The sequence below is a fragment of the Poeciliopsis prolifica genome, unplaced genomic scaffold (genome assembly GCF_027474105.1).
Source record: "Poeciliopsis prolifica strain line A6 unplaced genomic scaffold, Auburn_PproV2 SCAFFOLD052, whole genome shotgun sequence".
NCBI classification, from domain to species: domain Eukaryota; kingdom Metazoa; phylum Chordata; class Actinopteri; order Cyprinodontiformes; family Poeciliidae; genus Poeciliopsis; species Poeciliopsis prolifica.
In genome coordinates, this window is record NW_026562427.1 from 1,855,897 (window position 1) to 1,876,613 (window position 20,717).

At 41.2% G+C, this 20,717-nt stretch overlaps 2 protein-coding genes across 4 annotated transcripts in view; one reads left to right on the forward strand and one right to left on the reverse strand.

Moving 5' to 3' along the window:
• rftn1a (raftlin, lipid raft linker 1a) overlaps nucleotides 1-15,006 on the forward strand; it is a 41,070-nt gene extending 26,064 nt beyond the window's left edge. Inside the window, exons 3-10 of the mRNA XM_055058799.1 lie at nucleotides 553-736; nucleotides 4,315-4,423; nucleotides 8,095-8,839; nucleotides 8,945-9,148; nucleotides 10,339-10,448; nucleotides 11,704-11,807; nucleotides 12,286-12,361; nucleotides 12,657-15,006. Coding sequence (XP_054914774.1) covers nucleotides 553-736; nucleotides 4,315-4,423; nucleotides 8,095-8,839; nucleotides 8,945-9,148; nucleotides 10,339-10,448; nucleotides 11,704-11,807; nucleotides 12,286-12,361; nucleotides 12,657-13,070 — 1,946 coding nt within the window. The 3' untranslated portion in view covers nucleotides 13,071-15,006. The remainder of the gene's footprint in view (nucleotides 1-552; nucleotides 737-4,314; nucleotides 4,424-8,094; nucleotides 8,840-8,944; nucleotides 9,149-10,338; nucleotides 10,449-11,703; nucleotides 11,808-12,285; nucleotides 12,362-12,656) is intronic.
• oxnad1 (oxidoreductase NAD-binding domain containing 1) lies at nucleotides 14,974-20,099 on the reverse strand. Of its 3 annotated transcripts, XM_055058802.1 has the most exons (9): nucleotides 20,025-20,099; nucleotides 19,897-19,937; nucleotides 19,302-19,425; nucleotides 19,097-19,163; nucleotides 18,880-18,983; nucleotides 17,845-17,986; nucleotides 17,112-17,357; nucleotides 16,412-16,520; nucleotides 14,974-16,230 (listed from the first exon to the last, which is right to left on the reverse strand). In XM_055058802.1, the coding sequence occupies exons 3-9, from the start codon at nucleotides 19,415-19,417 to the stop codon at nucleotides 16,073-16,075; spliced, it is 942 nt and encodes a 313-aa protein (XP_054914777.1). In that variant the 5' UTR covers nucleotides 19,418-19,425; nucleotides 19,897-19,937; nucleotides 20,025-20,099; the 3' UTR covers nucleotides 14,974-16,072. The 3 variants fall into 3 exon arrangements, with proteins under 3 accessions (XP_054914777.1, XP_054914776.1, XP_054914775.1); XM_055058801.1 differs by lacking the exon at nucleotides 20,025-20,099 and having other exon boundaries at nucleotides 19,897-20,014; XM_055058800.1 differs by lacking the exon at nucleotides 20,025-20,099 and having other exon boundaries at nucleotides 19,302-19,444; nucleotides 19,897-20,014.
• Nucleotides 20,100-20,717: the final 618 nt, after the last annotated feature.

The window sequence follows — 20,717 nt, forward strand, 5'->3', positions numbered from 1 at the left end:
GTTTTCCTTCCATTATGTCTGGTAATAAGGGACCAGGTCTGCACTCACAATTGCTTGCTGATACCACACACGTAAACAAACAAGCAGGGTGATAGCATTGTCTCCCGGCCTTTCTGTAGGATGGTGTCTGTTTGTGTCGGTGTGAACGTATTAAACTCCGCTCTGCATTAATATGGATGGGAGAATGTTCAGATGAATCTTTGCGAGCCTGTGTTTTCCAAAAGCCAGACTGCCGGTGACAGTGAGGACACAGGCTCATAGCTCTGGTGTAATTGGTTTCAGATTTAGCGTGAAGATGCCATGTGTTGTTGTTCAGTGGGAATTATCATAATGAAACGTGCTCCCTCTTTGTTCCTTTACGCCTTTTGGCCCTTTTTTTTTTTCTTCTTCCCTCCACCTACTTTCTGTTCCAGCTTTTTTGCCTCATCTTTTGTAAGTGTCCCCATAATTGTTTTGACCATGCATATTTCCCATTAACCCTACTTGTCTAACCCTGTTGTTCCTCACCCCTCCACCCCCAAACTCTCCTCCCTCGACCCATTCTCCCTACAGAGGTGTCGGTGTCGTCTGTGCTCTGCCTGTCGTCTGTCAGAGAGCTGCCAGTTCAGGTCAGGGAACTGTACGCTCAGGGCTTTGTCCTGGTGGCAGTCCACCCCTTCGTCCATCCCTGTGGCCCTCGCCATGCTCACATCCAGCGCCAGCTCCACCGGGCCGTGTTGGTCCGAGAGACACAAAGGTGAGAAGCTCAAACGCACCCCTGTTTTGTTTGGGATTCCTCCACCCCGCCCCCCCCCGAGCATCATTACCACCTTCGCTTAAGAAAGTGGTTTGAACTGTAAATATCACCACTGTGGGCTGATTAAGATAAATGAGATGATTAGCTTGCAGCCAGATTTAGCTAACAATTAGAGGGTGCCTGCTGGTGCGACTTCATTGTTTTGACACCAGAGCCAACAGAGACTCATTATCACAAGCCTCCTCACCTTCTTTTGTTAATGTAAAATTAATCGTGGGCGATTCAGCCTCTTAAAGCGGTTGGGTTTAGCTCCCTATCCCAATTCTTTCACTTTTTTTTGTGTCAACACAACTGATAGCTACACTATATAGCAAATGTGTCAAACTAAAGCCCTGGGGGCCAAATGCGGCCCGCCGTAACTTTTAGTATGGTCCTCTAAAACCTAGAATACCACCAGTTGTTTGTGTAAGTATTACATCAATCAAATTAAAGCAGTTTTCATTTGCATACTACCAAATTACCTCAGTGTGAAAGACGTTTTATATTATTTACCTTTAAGAAGCAGTGGTGTGCAGAAAAAATTGCGGGGCAGATGCTCAGGTATTTAAAAGAAGGGCATCTTGTGTGGCACTTTAAAGGGCCATGTAGGGTCTATCTGTGCACAGCTCTGTTATGAATTACTCATTGAGTGTGTCATATTTTGGCAGTTTAACAGGATTTTTCAAATCATTCATCCATAACCGGCCCTTTGAGTACATTCATAATCTTGATTATTTCATCTACAGTTTTTGTATACAGCAGTTTGATTTTTAGGATGTATTCAACTCAAGTTTTGTTTTTTGTGTTTTTTTTCTAAAAATTAATCTAGCCTAGATTAAAAAAAAAAAGTCCACAGAGGCAGAAAGATCTGCACAGGAAGTTGCAGGTGTCAGGAACGACCCCTTTGGTGGCGAGATGGAGGAAAGGTTCTGATTATAGTGAATTCAATAATGAAAAGACTGAGCAAAATAGACGGGGAGTCACAGATGGAACACAAACTCACGTGGAATTTTACAGAAAAACTCAAAGGCATGAGGTTGATTGCTTGCTGCAGAACAGGTGAGTCTGATTAACTGACTGCAGCTGTGGAGAAAGGAAGGAGCTAGAAATAACAGAGGGGATTGGCTGGGAAATGATCTAGATGAATACAGAAAGAAACCCGGGGATACAGCTGATTCTAACAAAACAAAGTCAAAAAGCCGATTGAGGAAAAGTTAGACGTGACCAATTCATAATATGTTCAGGGAGACTTCTCATGATGAAGGAGATGCGTGAATATCTCAATGGTATTAGCTGTATTGTACATGTGACAACACACTCCTTTATTTTCCATAGGTCTGAATTGAGTAACAGAAGCTTTTTTTTCCAAAGAAAAAAATCATATATTGGCTAAAATCCCTCAAAACCTTATGGAAGGATGCTGTAATCAGATGAAACTAAACTTGAAATTTTAGACCACAATTCTGAAAGTTGCAAAACTAGCACTGCTCAGTGCCTGATAGAACACAATAACCAGAGTAAAGCATGGTGGTGGTAGTATCATGTTCTGGGGAAAATAACCCCAGAACATGATGGGAGACGCTGAAGTAAAGACTGAATGTTAAGCCTGAATCTAAAGCTGCTTCAACAAACCACGTGTTTGTTGAAGTGGCTTTAGAGTTGACTGGATCACAGTAGTGAGACTGAAGAAATGGATAAATGTTGACTCAAATTTCTTGTAAAACTTGAAGAAAGTAGGAGAAGAAGTCTGGATTACTGCAATGCATGCACGTCTTGCTGGTAATCAGACAGTTTGTTTTGGCAGATTCAGTACAAATCTGGTTGTACTGAATCAACCAATAGTAGGTCTTCAGCATTCTCAGCATTTCAACCTGCTACAAACGGAGGAGAATACGTTGGCATGCTAGCTTTCTGGGATTTCATTTTAAAATTCATATTGAAGTCCCTTTAGGATGTTTTTTTTATGTCTCTTAAAAGTTGTGCCCATAAATTTAGCATATATGAATCCCTTCTTGTTCTCTCAGATCAATGGATCAGATGCTGTTGATCATTCTAAAACACAATTCAAGGTTCAAAACTTTGAAGCACCTTGGCACTAGGCACTTGAATCTAATTTGGGAACTTATTTTGACTTCTTGCTTAAGGTATCTCTATTATGCTACTGGGTTTTATTCCAATGTAATTTTATATCATTTTAATGTCGTAATTTAAGAGTGCAAACATTTGCTGTTCACTTTATTTGTAGTGATTCTAAAACTATGACGTCTAGATTACTTGCACTGATTTCCTCGCATGCCAACTCTTCCTGTTGTCTGTATTATGGTTTAACAAATCTTTTACGTTTGATTTTCCTTAAACGTGTTGACCTTTTCCCCCTCTGCATTTACTAAAACCCCTTCCAAAAAGCAAGTAGGTGTTGAAAATGGATGGATGGATGAGTGGATTTACTGAAACAATTTTATGATGTTTTCAAAACCTACTTAAAGAACTTCTGAACATCATTCCAAGCATAACAGATGCCACTGTAATAAAATCTGTGAAAAAAGAAGGCATCCCTGGTGATCAAAATGGGGTTTTATTCTTCGATTTTATGTTGTTTGTGTGATTTTCTTTTTACAATCAAAGGATTTAATGTGCTTGGTTAACAGCTTTAGACATTACTGTAAATTATGTTAATTTAAGTTGTATGCACACTCAAACACTCAGCACATAGATAGGTGCCAGGCTGCTCCTCTGATGCCCCTCCTGCCAAGCTGTCCTGCTGCTTCCTGGCACCTGTCACTGTGGAGACGGCTGATTGCATCACCAGAGCTTGCCAGAGGGGAACATCGCACTGAAAGAGAGTCCATCTCTCCATCCTTTCATCTGTTTCCTTTTAGCGACCATCCCATGCACACGCACACACACACTCTTTTTTTACCCCCTCTTTTGTCCTGATCACCCCTCTTTGTCCCCTTTACGCTGCCTTTTATCTCGCTGTCATCACCATCCCTTTCATCAAAACCACAAAAATGAAAGAGGGAAAAAAATAAAATAAAAAGATAGCTCTACTGTTTCAAATCTAGTCGAGAATGTCACTCACGCCTCAGAGCACAAGATATTACTACGGCCTTCCCACTGACCTCAATCCAAATCTGAAGAGGCGTATCTGAATGCACCTTTCATGATGGTGCCTTGCACTGGGAGCAAAAGGAAATTTGGTTCTTTTTTTCTGTCTAATAAGGTTTTGTGCCCGTGGTAAATGGGTGCTCCCCTTAAATGGAAAATTCCCCTTCCATCAGATTTGACATTACATTTCTGCTGTGATCCTTCTGGGTCAACAAGTGTTCGTGAACATGAGCACGGCTCCCAGAATCTCTAGAGCCCCCTGATGAGTGTAATGTTACTGGTGATGTGCAGTAACTACTAAAGGAAGAGAGGAAAATGACGCTAAGGCACTTTTTGGTCTGGTGCATCTTGACATTTTCGGGTAAATAAGACAGTATTTGACCTGAGGTAAATGACATATGACCATCTTCTTTTCATGTCTCGCCTCCCAGTCCAGAGAAAAGCCAGCTGAGGTGGGCGAGAAACCGTCTGGAGACGGAGGTCTGTGTGGCCAGTCAACAGGCTGCTGACCCGGAAGCCATCCAGAACTATGTTAAGAAGGTTGGATTCATTTGGTTTTATGTTGTTTTCTTGTATTATGATAGTGATAAAAACACTTCTGAAATTTCAGATTATTATGTACAGTATATGGCTATTTAACCATATACTGATGTTGTTTTTATGTCCAGGGAAAAAAAGCATAAATCTGCCTTTTTATGCATTAAATAAAATATATAAACTTAAATCGAACTGATCAAGAACAGAATAGTATATCCTGGGACTGTCTTCGGTGTGCTGAAGCTGGTAAATAATAAACGGTTGGACTAGTTAAAAAGGGAGTTAAAGTATAATGGCAAGTAAAGCGTCATTATTGGAAGAAATAAAGCTTTGACAAAGCCTTGAGTCTTTTCTTTAAATTTAGCTTTTTTTCCCTTTTTTTTTTGAAGTGATGTAGTAAAAGGTTTTTGAGACATTGTTTTCCAATCCTTTTACCAGGACATTTTTAGTTTTCCTTTTGGTACATGTAAGCCACTCAACCCTGGTCTTTAATTCGTTTAAGCATAAAAAAGCCTCTTTTTGAGCACATGTACTTTTTTTTTTTGTCACCACACAATTGATACAAAGAATTTAAAAGTGGATTTTAGATTCCACTTTTAAATTGCAATTGAACCTTCCTTGAACTAACTAAATAATTTGTTTTTCTTTTACTGCATCCATTTAACAAAAAGGGACAAAAACTATAAGGGAGTTTTTTTTTCAGCACCAAGTTGATTATCAAGGAGCTATTTGTGTGGTTTGCAGTATGTCTTCATTTTTGTGTGGGGGTCAGGGATTATATCGGCTACTAGGACTGGAGGAAAACTTTTCCCCACAATCCCAGAAATCCTTAGAGATTGGTAGATGACGACAAGAACTCAGCCTGAGGTTATTTTAGTCAAAGTTGGTGAGGTTAGTCATTAATGAACCTCAGAAGGAGTTTCATAACTTATTCCTCACCTGATATATTTTATATATCTGGTGATTTAAGACATCATCTATCAATATATGGAAATTTCTCAATCAATAATTTTATATTTAATGGGCTCTCATGTTTTGTTTTTTTTTCATAAAACTTTAGTGTAAAACAAATTGAATGAATTGGCATTTTCTGTTTGATGTGGACTTAATTATGAAGGAAAGACGCAAATTTGTAACACATCTAGTACATTAAAATGACGTTATGTTAATGAAGTCATTATAATGTTTTCAAAAGTTATAGAAAGTGTTACTCTATGTCACAACCTTCCTTTGTCTGTTTCTGTAACTCATGATGACTTGACCAGCTTGGGCTGAGAGTTTGTTGATCTTTAAACAGTCTGAGTGCCCCCTTGTGGTTTGAATAAATATTATACAATTAAATTTAAAAAAACAATCAAGAAAAGGTTGGTTTCCTTGCCTTGGCGACTCCTCCAGGCATTCAGCGTGTAGATGTGAGTGTATCTTTATCAGCACAGACCGAGCTCTGCATAGGATAGCATGAGGTTATTAAGTCACATATTATTGTCATAAATTTGTGATATCAACATTCCTGTGTGTAGCATAGGCAAAACAAGGCAACTTTATTTATATAGCACCTTTCAGCCATAGACAATTCAAAGTGCTTGTACAAGAAAATTAAGGACTACATACAGTGAGAAGATAGTGAAAAAAAAAAAAATTTTTTTGAGCGCCATGACTCAGACACAGTGTCTGAGTCATGGCGATTTGCCAATGTTTTTGTGTCCAATACAGTCTGTCTAAGAAGGAAATCTAATTATGTATGATAAAGTATCAGATGTATAAAAAGTTAATGCTGAACTTTTAGTTTTGATGTAGGTTATTATGAAGGGATATTAAGAAATAAACAAGTGAAAAATCGACCAAAGCATTAAGAACTACTTTTTAAGACACCATCAACAAACTCAAGTCAAAGTCTTTGGTGGAAACGTAAAGAAAGTAGGTGTAGCTCAACACTTTTGCACAGTCTGCTGTTAAACTTCCTCTGCGTGTCCGCTCATGAATTCGCCAGCAGTCCTACATTGGGAAATGAAAATGTGCTCTATTGAATAGATTTGCATCTGAACACCCAGCGAGCACAAAGGAAAACCTGATTGGATGGAAATGCACATCACTGAGCATAATGTGATAGGCTCCGGCAGCGTGACATGAATAACCAATCAGATCGCAAGCTGCCAGTGAGTTTGTGATAAGAACCAAAGCAGACACAGAGAAGAGGGTGCATGGTTTATGTGTGTGTGTGTGTGTTTTGAAATCCTATACTTCTGTTTTTCCAGTGCCAAGCCAGCCCTGCCCACTCTTAGCATCCCTCTGGACGTAATGATCAGATAAACAAGAGCTGATCTCTGCAAATTGTGTCCGTGGGTGCTGGAGAAACCAGTTCAGAGTTGCAACCTGCGTGCACGGATGAGTGAAATGTCAAAAAGAGTGGGTGATAGGGGAAGATTTGCCTCATTATTGTTCCGCGGTAGTTCTGGAAATCTGATTTTCTCTCCCCTGTTGAGTCCGCCTGAAACTGTCAGCCCAAATATCAACTGACAATTAGCCGCTCGAGCTCGGTTAGAGAGAGGGGTTGGAGGAGGGTGAGCAAACACATGTGCCACATGAACGTGTACAGATAATGAGGTCCTTTTGTCATTTGAATATTTGATCTTTCCAGTTGATTAGGTGGGCTGTTATTATGAAGAATACCCACCTTGCGTCTGTCAGCCTTTGTTTGTGTGTAAATTAGTCTTTGTTTGTCGGGAATAAAAGGAGCCGACGCAGCAAATTCATTTGTGCCGCTGTGAAAAAATGCCCTTTCACACACAGAAAAAAAACAACTGCCAAAAAAAACAATGACTATTCAATATAGCCAGTGAACAGCCAAACATCCAAATAAAAGCAGAGCAGCAAATGAACAGGTAAAAGCTTGTCTTGTTTTAACTATCCCAGTGCAACCAGTTCTGACAGTTCAATTATTATTACAGGAAATAAAATGGATTCATATTTAAACAGCTCTTTTTTTCTAATTATTTTTTAATTCAGTGGCTGATTTTTCCTTATTGACCAACGTAGAGCTTCAGTCAGAAAGTATGCTTGACATCAGTTGAATGTAAACTGTTGCATTCTGGGTACAGAGCATTTGCTGGACTTCGTCACTGAACTGCTGCGTAAACAGTTTTCACCCACTTCAAAATGATGAATTATTAACAGTCTTAACTTCAACACGGATGCTGAATTTTATTGAAACTTTATTCAACTGAAAATTTTGAATTTATCCGGAAACAATTATTTAGTGGAGGCAAAGTGTGCTAAATATTTTTCATATGCTAAATTGAAGAGTTGAATAAAACAACTGACTAAATCAAAGTTTCACAAAAGTTGTATGTTGTTTTCCGTTGAATCTGTGATTTTTTTTTTTTTTTAAGAACTCTTCTGTTCACCATTAAATTTGGCTGATTCTGGAGTCTTCCTTTATCACCAATAAAGGAAGAATCAGCCATTGCTGCCTTCAACAATAGCTAACTGAGTCATTTGAGGAAAAATGGAATTAGATATCTGATAAATTACCATAAATATAGTTTTTTGTAGATCAGGATAAGCAAGTGTCCCAATTTGAAATCCAGAGGAAGCTCTTTTATCAAAGGGAAAGACCCATAACATCTCCACATACCAGATGATCTGTTAAATATGTGTGTGTGTGTGCTTTACAGATCCAGGATGTGGCAGAGCAAGGGGCGATGTTTGTGGGCTTTCTACAACAGCCGGGTGGAGGGCCGTATTTTTTGGGACACTGGGACCCAGAGGAGCTGTCGTCCTTGCATTCGAGCCCGTCACCAATACATCGGCAACCTTTCAGCACCAATACGAGCCCAACGGAGCCAAACCCGAATGGTGAAGATGCTGATCTCTGCTGCTGTGAATCACAAGAGTCGGATTATGAGGCTGTGGAGAGTGTCAAACAGGATCAAAACTCCTCAGCGTCCAGAAAACCAAACTTCAGCCTCCTGAAGCACCCGGTAAACTCTCCTCATAACCCAGAGGAACTTTGTGATCAAATAATAACCTCACAGATTGGCGCCAAGGACTTCAATAAACCTCATAATCACATCAAACCTGAAGCTCACAACATGGCAGAAGTCCAGGGCAAAAGGTCAAGTCTGAGCCTACCAGAAACAGCAGTCACGACGAGGCTACCAGAGTGTAGATCACAAGAGACTAAACAGCACTTCACTGCACCCAGAGAGAAACATCTTAATGTCTCCAAACAGAGAGAAAGGAGAGTTTCCAGCCCAGACAGCTGGCTCAGCTCTCCAGAGCTGGATCGTAACCATGACAGAAGATCTGACTCAACGCAGACAGATGGGCAAAGACGAGTGACTACACAGAACAACAACCACATCAGGCTGAAGAATTCTGGGAACGACACAGGTTCAAGCTCACCGCCGGCACAGCCTAGTAAGTAAGCAGAGGGTTGTTATTTTGTTCCCCAATTCGACAGGCCCATCATCAGGGCTCACTCTCCACTTCATGTTTGCTGATTATTTGCCTGTGCGTCTGCAGGGATGCAGCTGTTTGCACTGTACAACCACACAGGAGAGCCCGACATGTCCCTGAGGTTCTACTCTCTCAGGGTACCTCTTCATGTTCAAAAGGAGGCGGAGGCAATCACAGACGTAGATGCAAACTGGCTCGACCACATGACTCAGCACTTCAGCAGCGGGGCGCAACTCATTGATGGGTTTTTCCACCTCACAGACGACCATGGTTTGTTCGCCGTAGTAAAAATGTTTTTGAAACACTTTATGTCCACTGTTAAATCGCAGGCCAAGCAAAGTCGGCCACAGAAACCAGGGCTTGTTTTATACTAGGACATTTTTGCATCTCTTTAGCACAGCCAAGTAAAACACTTTGCAGAAGTGTTTATACCCCTCAAAATTTTCATTTCGTCATTTAACAACAACAAATCTATTAGGATTGACCGACCAACACACTTTGGTGAACCAACTGGAAATGGAAGGACAATGAAATCTGAAAGTACACTTGTAGTTGGAAAGTGTAGAAGTCCAATCAACACTTTGTAGAACCAGCTTCCACTGTAGATACAGCCGCAAGATCATTTTTGGCTCATCTCTGCCTGCTTTGCACGTCTAGAAACAGACTTTCTTTAGCCATTCCTGTTTGACAAAATAACTTATGCTTAATCAGATCATGTGGCACAAGTCAACTTTAAAATCTTGAAACACATTCCCAGTTGGACTTTGACTGAGCCATTCTATCAGAGTCACCTGGTTGTATGTTTAAGGTTTCTATTCTGGTTCAAGGTGAAGTTCAGGGAGCTCCAGTAAAAAGTCTTTTGTAGTCGCTCAGGATGTTTTTAAGCTTTTATCACGCATACATTATTAGTTTTCTGTGAGAAAGAGACACAAAGTTCATCTACATGTTTGTTGTCATGGCTGCTGGTAAATTTTTATTGGATTATATGAGCAATAGTTAGTTTCTTTTTGCTAATTATGTAAGTGGAGGGCAGTTGGCTGCTCTAAATTTCATTTTGGTCCATCTGAGTAAATGGGGCTAATTATAAGTTCCAAAATGTTTCTTGTTGAGAGAATCAAAATATTGCTTTACAATCGTTGGCAGAATAAATCTTATTCCCCACCAGAGTTTATTGATTAAAAGAGAAATCCCCATACCATCTATGTCTGACCCGAGAATTTGAAAGTCTGACGAGATGAGAAGATCTTCTTAAATTCTTAAGATCCCTGCTGCATGACGGCTGATACGCATGAGGACCATCTCCTCAAAGTCCACGACTTGTCTCACAAGTTGCTGCTTGGCTGCACATGAGTGAAGCAGGCTTAATCTAAAATGGACGTGGATGAAGAGCGAGAGAATGGAGAGGAGGTCTGAATCACTTGCATGTGCCTGTGTTTGTCTGTGACTCTGCTCGTTTCCAGACAGTGGTGTTTCATCCGTGGATAGCGTTTTCATCTTCCAGAGCTCTGCGGAGGAGACCACAGACACCTCCTATGACGCCATTGTGGTTGAGCAGTGGACTGTTATAGATGTGAGTTTTCAATGTTGTTCCTGTGCCGTTTCCACTTGGGAGGCAAAATTTTCTTCTGAGAAGAAGAAAAAAACCAAAACATCCTGAAGTGCGCTTTATTCATGAATCTCCCCCTTTTAATGCGCATGGGATAGTTTTGGTCAGAACTTTAAAATCATCTTTTTAAAATGACAAAAAAATGAGGTGCACAGTTTTGAATCTGACCTGACATTTCTCAGTCTGAATGTGGCAAGAAATATAAATACTGGCTCAACCATACAGTGTTTGGATAGAGAGTAAGTTGGAGAGAAAGCACTCACTTTTTGCAGCCACTGCCAGCCCTCTGGCTTAGCACTTTGTGGATACTGAATCAGGACTGCACCGATAAGTAGAACCCGATTTTCTTAATGTTGGTAGATTGGCAATCAGACAACACATCCATGGTAAATTGATATGGTCTTCAAATCTAATCTACCTCTGCAATAGTCTGAAAACCAGTCACAGTGCCTCAGAGCTGACTGACGGACCCGCCCACCATGTTACGTCTGGGGTTAACAATCGTCACCCCACTGTTGCCAGCTTAGCAACTTTTCAGAGAAAAAAAAAATGTCCAAAATCTAAATCAGCAGGTTGGGCTTTTAAAAGATTAACAATCAGACAGAACACTGCAATCTGTGCATAATTATATTTAATTGCTCGTATTTAAAATTGTGTAGTCCAACATTATAGACAGGGTTAATGTCAGATCCAGCACATTAACCGTAGACTGCTTTTTCCCCCAAAAAACTAGTTCTGAAATGCTTTTGGGAATCACTGTCTTATTGAAATACCCAGTTGTGTCCACTTTTAAACTCAGCACTGTACCAGTCCACTCCAAATTCAGAACAAGTTCCAATTTATTATCCCATCCACAACAAAAGACCCTCAGCATGATGCTGCCTCCACCAGTCTTGACAATTGGTATAGTGTTCTCCAAACTGAAAGCCTCAGTTGGACTCCTTCATGAAAGTCTTGGACAAATAGTTCCTCTGACGATAAAACGGGACATTTGGAATAATCCATGTGGGCTATGGCATTTTTCAGGTATTTATTTTGTTGAGGTGCCTCAATTCAGGGTATATGCTACATTTTGTATCCAATTATTGTTTTCATGAGTCGTTGAGGGTCTTTTGTACAATGACATTTTTACACTCCTAATGACAATGCAAACTTCTGACCATTCATGTAATGTAAGTATATATACATTTTGAACACATGTATATGCGACTCCTTCCAGGGCGTTGTGGTGAAGACTGATTACATCCCGCTGCTCCAGTCCTTGGCTCCATATGGATGGAGACTGATGTGTGTGCTGCCAACACCCATTGTCAGAACAAACAGGTGCCAAAGCCCCTCTGAAATTCTATGTGAAGACAACACTTGATTTGTTTAAAATATTCACCCTTTCATCCCGCTGACAAATGTCTCCTAAACTTAGCCGGGTCTAATTACGGCTTTGCTCGATTGTTGATTCTTCTCGCCGAACACCTTGTCGTTCTCGTTCCTTTTGGGAGCAGGACTGACACTGGAAGTCGGATATGAAGGACAGATGGCTCCAGATCTGACAAATCCTGATCATATGCTCGTCTTGACATGAAAGAGCTTTTGAAATCTGTTGCCTCTGCGAACAAACAAGCAAAAAAAAAAAAAGAAAAGAAAAAAAAAGCCATCGCTGAACCGCTTTTGTTTTTTAACCTGTCACTTTAGAAACCGCAGGCAGCAGAGCCTGGATTTCAGCACACGCGGCGCTAATGCAAGCTCCTTGAATTATAATACGGTGGGTGACGTTCATTAAAGGGCTGCTCTTCTCTTTTCGCAGTGATGGAAGTTTGTCGACTAAGCAAATCCTTTTCCTTCAGAGACCCATTTTGCAACGCAGGAGAAAAGACTTCAAGGTTCGTCTTCAGTCTTTGCAACAAATCTGTCACTTGTCTCTGTTACGCCTTGAGTGACTTTGTCACAGGAGGTAAAATAAAAAAAGGTATGTTTCTAAATATGGGATGTACAGCGACTGTAAAACCCACTTAGAAAACGTCTAATAATAGGCAGGTAGTTGGCCTCAAACTGTACAGGAAAGAGGCATCAGTGAAAAAGGCTTTGTTGTGGTTTGTCAGGCGTCTGGGGGGGAAGCGAAAGAAAAGACGTGGCACAAAGCAGGAAACCATCTCAAACACGTCCGTTTGATTTCAGATGCTGAACCTCAGAGGTCGCAGCAAGGCGAAGAAACACTCAGCCGGGGAGGCGCTGGACGAGCAAGAGAACAAGTCCCTCGTGATAGAGACTGAGATGGACAGGCTGAGGATCAACAAAGAGGAAGAGGAGGCGGAGGGGAGGGAGCGAGGGGACAGCGGAAGGAGCCAAAGAGCGGGGCTTCAGAAGAGCGGAGACGAGGCGCAGCATCAAAAGGCCTTCTCCCTTCTGCTGGAGCGCAGCGCTTCTGTTGAATATCAAGAGGAGGAAACCGACGTGGACGCCGTCCCGCTGCCCAGGCAGGAGAAGGCGGTGAGGTGGACGGATTTCTGCCCGGGTGACGAGAGGGGGGTGAAGGGAAAGGTCAGGGTGGAGGAGAGCATCAAAAAGCAGCTGTTCTCCGGCGTCTGTTGACGTATCTGCGAACGGAGCCATCGGAGGGAAGAGAACGCTTTTAAACATTCGGTCTGGATTCCTGTGGAAGAACTAATCTAGAGTAAAACATACACAGTGCTGTGAAAAAGTATTTGTCCACTTGGAAGTTCTCCAACAAAGTGAAACCATAAGAAATCTGAAATGGGTAAATACCTTTTTGGAGGTACATTTATCCTGTGTTCATTTGGTGAAGGTGTGCTGTAGAGTTCCCTGCTTTGTTTTGTTGACTGTTTTTGTAAAAAGTTTTTAGAAATGTACAGTGTGGTACAGCTTCTCCTGCCAATGCCTTAAGTAGGACATATGTTTAGGGATTTTATTTGCTTTTTTTTACGTTTGCTATCTAGTTCAGGCTAATGTGACGTCAATTTGCCCCATCGCCAACCACTTCACACCTGTAAACCAATCCATAGCAGTTTCTTCTTCTGGTATTTTGATGAATTATGAAGAGAAATAATCACATCACAAAACTCATACATTTCTCATAGAAACTACTTTATTTATAAATTATTTTCTGACGAAATAGATTATTTATTAGTGTGACTTGTGGTTAGTAGAAAAAAAAAAACTAATCAAAAATAAAAATCAACCAGCGGCAACACAGTTGGGGACAAAAAGATCCAAACTGCAACATGGCGAAGGGCCGAAGTGACCCCCATGAGAAACTCCTGAAGGACTGCAGGTGACCTTTGCCCCTTTTCACTGTTTCTAAAGCTGCTATGAAGACATGTTGTTTTGTAAATAAAAAGAGTGAGTTTCTTAGTTGTAGTTCAGGTTGTTAATCATCATATGCGGTGAAAGGTAAACATTTTCTCACTTTGGACTGGGAGTTTGAAGTTTACTCACATTTATTAATTTAAATTTATTTGTACTGTGTCTTGCAAATGTATTGTCACTCTTTGAGCGTTGTCATGTTTTTTTACTTGGATTTATTATATTTTCAGTAACGCTCACAAAGCTGCGTGCCACTGTTGCGTGGAAAGAAAATGCGACTTGGTTTCCAAAATTTTTAAACACCAAAAAAAAAAAAAATTCGCCGTTTGTTTCTTTTCAGCTTTTCTGCTTAATACTTTGTGGAATCACCTTTCACTGCACATAAAGTGTCAGGACTGATGCCACTGATGGAGGTACAGAGCTACTAAATTTACACATCTACAGACTTAAATCACTGCAAAGATCAAACAAACCTTTCTATAAGAGAGCAATAAAATCACCAGACAGCATGGCAGGGAAATCAGAAAGCATTACATTAGGTCAGGTGAAAAACTAATTCCAGGAAGTAGACATGTTCCTATCAAATCAAAAGCAAAAAGGAAGCCTTCTCTCACTCCAATAACTGGCCAAACAAGTCTTTAGTCATCGCTGAAGTAATCAGTAGAGGCAGATAAACTAAAAGGTTTGAAATGAATCAAATATTCATTCTTTTTCCATTTGATATGTCAGATGGACAAGAGCTCATTGGACATGGATTTATAATGAATATTTCCATCATACTTACTGTACCTGAGATAAGATCAGCTTAGTTGTATTCGCTGCTTTACAGTTCAACAATTTGGAAAGAGTGCCGCCTTTCATGAAGTGGAAGAATCAGTCCAACTCTAAACTCTAAATTTAGACCAATTACCAGCATATGCATTATCCAACTCCAGAAAAACCAAGTGATAATATGCCAAGAGGAATACAATTTTCAAATATCGGCGTAATTCTTGTGAGTATTTTAAAAGGTACAACCTTTCATGTGGTTTGCCATTTTCTCAAAAGCTGAAGGCAATAGAAAAGTTTTATTTGCAATAAATGACCCAAGAATGTGCTATTTAGAAACGAGTTCTTTATTTGTTCCCCAGCTCTTAAAATGTGTGAGTGGTGTAACAGTTAGGTCTTGGTTTAACAAGAAGGTCAATAAAGTGTTTGAAGCCCGGCCTGCCTCAAAGTTGGCTCTTTTTCTTTTCTTTCTCCATTTGACTTCCATGTTATTGTCATGAACGGGGGGGAACATTACAGCCCTCGCTGAGAAACAGCAGCGAGAAGCTCGCCGCCATCTCTGAGGGACGCTCGGCGATCCGTGCCAATCAGAGACCACCCGGAGGTTCCATCACAGCGCGCCGCGGGACGCTTAACCTGCCCTGGGATGGAAAACTGTTTGCTGATGTGGAAGATGTGTGAGAAAAGAGACTGCTCAGATGATGAGCACCGAGGGAGGGTGTGTGTGTGTGTGTGTGTGTGTGTGTGTGTGTGAGGAAAACAGTACCGTGGTGGCCAAGCATGTGAGAGATTGCCAGGTTTCACTTGATGTTGGGAAAGAAAAAGATGTGTGAGGTGTAATTTCTCTCACGGAAGGGAAAAACAAACTTTTTACTTTCGCAAATGATGTTATTCTTTTTGGCACATAAATAGAAAGTTAACATTTAAGCCGCTTTGTTTTGAGGTTTTAATACATGGTTTCAATAAGTGTGAAGCCACAGTGAACAAGCATGGCGGCAAATTCTGAAAATCTCACAACAACTCGGTTTATACAAGTTAGATCATTTTCTAACTGACCTAGAGCAGATTCCAGCTCACAACAGGAAAGCTGCTGTTTTATTTGGCGTCAAATTGCCATATTATACTGATGGACGACTGCACACAGCTGTAAAAAAAAAAATGTTGTGAGCTCTTAATATTTCTTAAACAGAAATCGAAATTGGTTGAAAACAGCGTCAACACAAAGACGGGAAATTGGGCACAAATCGGCGACCGGTGCACCTTTAAAAATATATTTCAGTATGAAACATATTCCCAAACTAAACTTTGCAAGGATATTGTTGCAAATCGTACAAATCTCACTCTCAACTTAAATTAGCATTTTCTAGAAATCTGTACAGAATCTTGACATTTAAAATCAACTGTATATGATTCAGTTTGCAGTTCAGGGATGGTGCCATAGACCTTGAATGTGTCGAGAGGCGTTTCCTCCCTTTGAAGACCACGAAAAGCCACAACTTCTCCTACCACCACTTCTCAAACAGGATCCTGTCCTTTGGGAGGCCGAGGTCCATGAGGGTTTTTGAAATTGCCTCCGTCATCGGCGGCGGTCCGCATAAGTAACACAAAGTCCTTTGCGGGTCCACGTTCGCCTGCAAGTCCTCCGCTGTGATTCTCCCACCTGAGGAGACACGGGGGAGCCAAGGCTTTAATTAAGACGCTCAGGCTCGAACGCGCCGCTTTGATAGAGCTGGCTTCACGTGATGCAACAGATAAATCAAAGGAAAGGCAGATGGCGGAGGAATGCGACAGTCAATCAATCATCCCGGCTAAACGAGGAAACGGTTCTGTGTGCAGATTACTTTTGACGAATGGCTGGAGGTGCGGCTCGACTCCTGCGCTCTGTTGCGTGACGTGAAAGTTGCAGGTGAACTTGTTGGGAAACTCCCCACATTTCTCAATGATGGAGCTCTGAAAGAGAGAATAAGAAAACAGAAAAAACAACAAGTCAGATTGTGACGGGTCGGAGGTTATTGAACCTTCCCGGTTTTTGTCACAGTAAGGGCTGAAACAATCAAATTACTCGTGGCGAATCGATTATTCAAATAATAATCGAATATTGGTTCCGACGTGAGTATACAGTCACAGAAAAGGCCATATACTGAAAGCACAAAGAGCAGTAATTCAGTCAAAACTGAATGAAAAATATACATTTTGGACTTAATATAAAAATACACCAATGTCTCTGAACATGTTCAGCCCAGAACTTCTCAAGTGGCACCTTTAGCTTCATTTGATTCAAATTCTTAAATAGCAATCTCATATAAAACATATTTTACTCTCCAATTATTAATCTGTAAATCCAAAAATTATTAATTGGGCCAGCCTTTCACTTTATTGATATCAAGGAGAAACAAGTGAGCTTTTCACACGTTGATGCCAGAATCGAATACTAAAGTAATCGATTCATCAGAAACCTCAACGTGACACACATCATCACGTTTGCATCTGTAACAGAGATTATTCCAAGCACTCCCACTCTAAATGGAAAACATAATGAACCTTGAAGAGCAGTTCCTGCGTGTTCTTGGCGCTGTAGCAGAGATGGGCAGAACCGATGTTGAAGTGCCGACCAGCAGAGGACTGGTTGAGTCGGAGCAGATCTGAGGTGTGCAGCAGGATAGAGAACAGCGGATTGATCCCCACACCGCCGGCAACCAGCAGCAAATCCACAGCTGGACCCGAGGGCGGCGGGTCGAAGTAGAAGTCTCCGCCGACACGCATGGCCACACGGGAGCCCACTGCACACTGACAGAGGAGAGAAGAAACTGTTCCAGAAAATTGGAGGAAGGCTGACTTGATAATAAAGAGAACACAACAAAATGCACGGGTTTCCTCACTCTAGGTTTTATTGGGGGTTTTTTTTTCCATTCATCTGCTCTCTTCTAAATGATAATGCATTCTTTCTCAAGCTACTACAACCGTGCCTAACTGTTCCTGGAGAACGATATCAAAGAAAAGGATCAAATCATGCCAAAGCAGAGAGATGTACATCTCTGAATGCCGCTGTTCCTCAGATCTGTCTGAAATAAAATCAGGATTATCACGAGACTACATCAAACCCATATGAATATGGAATCTGCAAAGGGAAAATGAAAGATGAAGGCAAACATAACAAACTCAAAGACAAATTCATATTTTATTCGGAGGGGAAAAATAAACACTCATTGCCTCCCCTGTTAACACTTCTTACAATCCTTAGTCCCCTCCTTTTCAGTCTTCTCCCCTCACTCACCGCGGTGTGGACCCAGTGAGCCGGGGGATGTTTCGTGTACTTGATAGCCAGTTCGACCACACCGTCTCTCTGCAACAGACCCGGGCTGGAGCACATGGAGAAACCTCCCACCTCCGCCACACCAGGAATGAAGAAATCCACCCTGAACCGGGAAACAGCACAATACAAAAATATAAACCCCAAACTATCGGTGAAAACCGACAACTCAAGTCAGTCTCGAAGCGGTGAAGACGGGTCGAACTGCGGGTCAGAGGCTGAATGAAGGGAGAGCGTCGCCCTCTGACCTCGGCGACAAGAGCGGCGTGTTCCAGAAAACCCACAGAATGAAATCAAACCAGAAGAGCAGCTGCCTGCTAGCAACTCTGTTCCACCTGCAGCACGTTTGTTTGCCACAAAGCACAGCCACATGTGGAGCCAATGCTAAACAGCTGGACTAATGTTTCAGCAGCACAATGATCCACTGTTACGTTAGAGAAAGAAAAAGGAGCCACATATGAAGGCTCTGTCGTCGTAAGGTAGACTTTAAAAATTACATATTTGCAGCCGCTGAAAGCTGGACGACTGGTTGCCTAGCACCCACCAACACTGTGCGCGCTGTCCACTGATTAAAACTGTCAAGACACAACAACAAAAAAAACAATGACCTGCTTTCATGAGAGAATCTATTTTCATTAGGTTGAGTCTAAAATGTCTACTGTTACTAAGTGGATATGTTTCATATATCTGTATAGAATGTAAAGTTCTGTCAATATTGAAAGCTTGAATCTCAAGTGGTTGAATCTGACAGAATGCTGCCACCAGGTGGTGGCTCTGAGCACTGCTGATTTTAAAAAAATGGATCTACAGACCACCATGGTTGGTAAAATATGAGCAAACAGATTTGTATTTTTAAAATGCTTTCTATATTTTGGAAACATACAAATTCAACAAGAATTAACACAAAATAATTTGTCCCATTAACTGAGCCCCACAAATCAGTGATCCAGGGAAGATCTTCATGCTTACACAAAGGTGCAAACACGAGCGTGTCCTCACCACTGTCCTGCTTTGAAGCTGAAGTCTGGGTGCACGGCTATCCTCAGTCTTCTTACTGTTTCCGATTCGGTCATGATTCCACAGACTTGGCCGGGATACAGCGCCTGCATCAGGCACCCAAACAAACAAACACCCCCAACAAAAAACACATCAATAAATTCGGAAGGGATAGCTTTTCACTGCAAATTCACAAGACTGTTTTCAACGCAGAGCTTACATTTTGTCTGTAGTTGCTCGCTGTCCTCTCTAAGTGGTCTGTTTGTTTTTCGGAGGACATATTTCTTCTGATAAAAAATGAAATAGAAGTTAGAAAATAGTTTGTGCAAAGTGCCTAAAGCTATTCATTTTTCTAGAGACTAAAGGTTATTAGCAAAGAGGTCCCCCCACTGAATTTCAGCCAAACCAAACCAAACCAGACTCACCCGTTTGAGGGTCCGGGACCCAGCAGCCGCCTGCGCAGCGGAGCAGCAGCAGGATTCTGCCGGGTGAAGCGTCTAGCAGCGGTGCAAATCAACCAGCAGGGGGCACTCATCGCCATTCGGCTTCCTGTCAGAACAGACAACATCTGGAAAAGCCGAAAACTGTCAAAACTGCTGAGAGTCACACATTAGCGGTGTTGTAGTAAACCTTTTTTTTTTTTTTTTTTTTTTTAATTTTGCAGTCGTTTAGGTTTTATTTGAGGAGCTGATTCTGAAATCTACAAGGTTTAAACTGAAAGCAAAGGATACCTACAGTAAGACAAAACTACCTTAAAATATATTGCTTTTAGTCTAAAATAGGACTAACTATCAGCCGATGCCCCTTTCACATTTCCGGGATGTAAGAACAATAACAAAATGTTTACTTTTAAACCTAAAAACATGGTAGGAAAACATCATTCGGTACTATTGAGATAAATCGAAATGGAGTTTGGTGTGACCTCTTTGGGGTAAGCTAACTAGCTAAAGCTGCATCAAAGCAGGGTTTTTATTCCGCTCTGTTGTGTCGGGTAGACAGAAGCTTGGTTAAATTTCTTACCTGAACAACGCCGACACAAACTCAGGTCGTGTATTTCTCCACTACAACAGTAATAACCTCCGACATGTTAGAATTACATGACACAAGTTTCAATGTGGAAAGCTCACTTCTTCGGAGCGTTGAAACACCTGGGATTGAGTTTATCAGCGCCCTCCTCTGGCCGAATGGCGTGTTTGTACTTGTGACGTTACTGTGAGGCGAGGTAGAATCTGAGAATCATTTTATGCCGTACTGAAACAAATGTCAGTCCAAGATGAGACAGTGGCACAAATACAGACAGATTAACATTTGAAGAAGTATGTTCAGACGGTTTCCATTTAAATTCAATTAAAACCAATGCAGTTGGTACATCTGTGTACCATGCGAGAAAAACATTGTCCATTAACATCTAATTCAATAAAATCAATTACATGGTGAGAATTGACTACAATATAATCAACTATTCAGATTCAGATCCAGTTCAATTCAGTCCAAACTATAACATGTATGTGATCATGAAAATCCAAGTAGTAAATTACTTATCTAAGAGACCAGGAAGAGATTTATGGAAGATTGTAGCTCTTTGTGAGAAACTGTAGCATTTCAGTAGCTTTCAGCTCATTGTTCAGCGAGTGAAACCTGATATGTTCCTGTTTTGTTGCACTGGGTTGTTCCCTGACATAAAAAACAGCTGCTGTCATGAAAAGCATTCAAAAGTCTATTGTATATTCCCAGCACAGCACTTTTCGACGGCCAGACTAGCTTAGTTTGCATTGTTATCATCTTGGAAATATTTTTTAATTCTCTTTAGGATATATGTAAACATGCAGAGAGAACACTGG

What these genes read in the sequence shown, in the direction of transcription:
- oxnad1 (XM_055058800.1), bottom strand. Translation starts at nt 19,444, where the DNA reads ATGTTGTCTGTTCTGACAGGAAGCCGAATGGCGATGAGTGCCCCCTGC. An exon ending in AGCTTCAAAGCAGGACAGTG is followed by an intron (nt 17,987 to 18,879) that starts GTGAGGACACGC and finishes TTCCCGGTTCAG; the next exon opens with GGTGGATTTCTTCATTCCTG. An exon ending in CTCACTGGGTCCACACCGCG is followed by an intron (nt 17,358 to 17,844) that starts GTGAGTGAGGGG and finishes CTCCTCTGTCAG; the next exon opens with TGTGCAGTGGGCTCCCGTGT.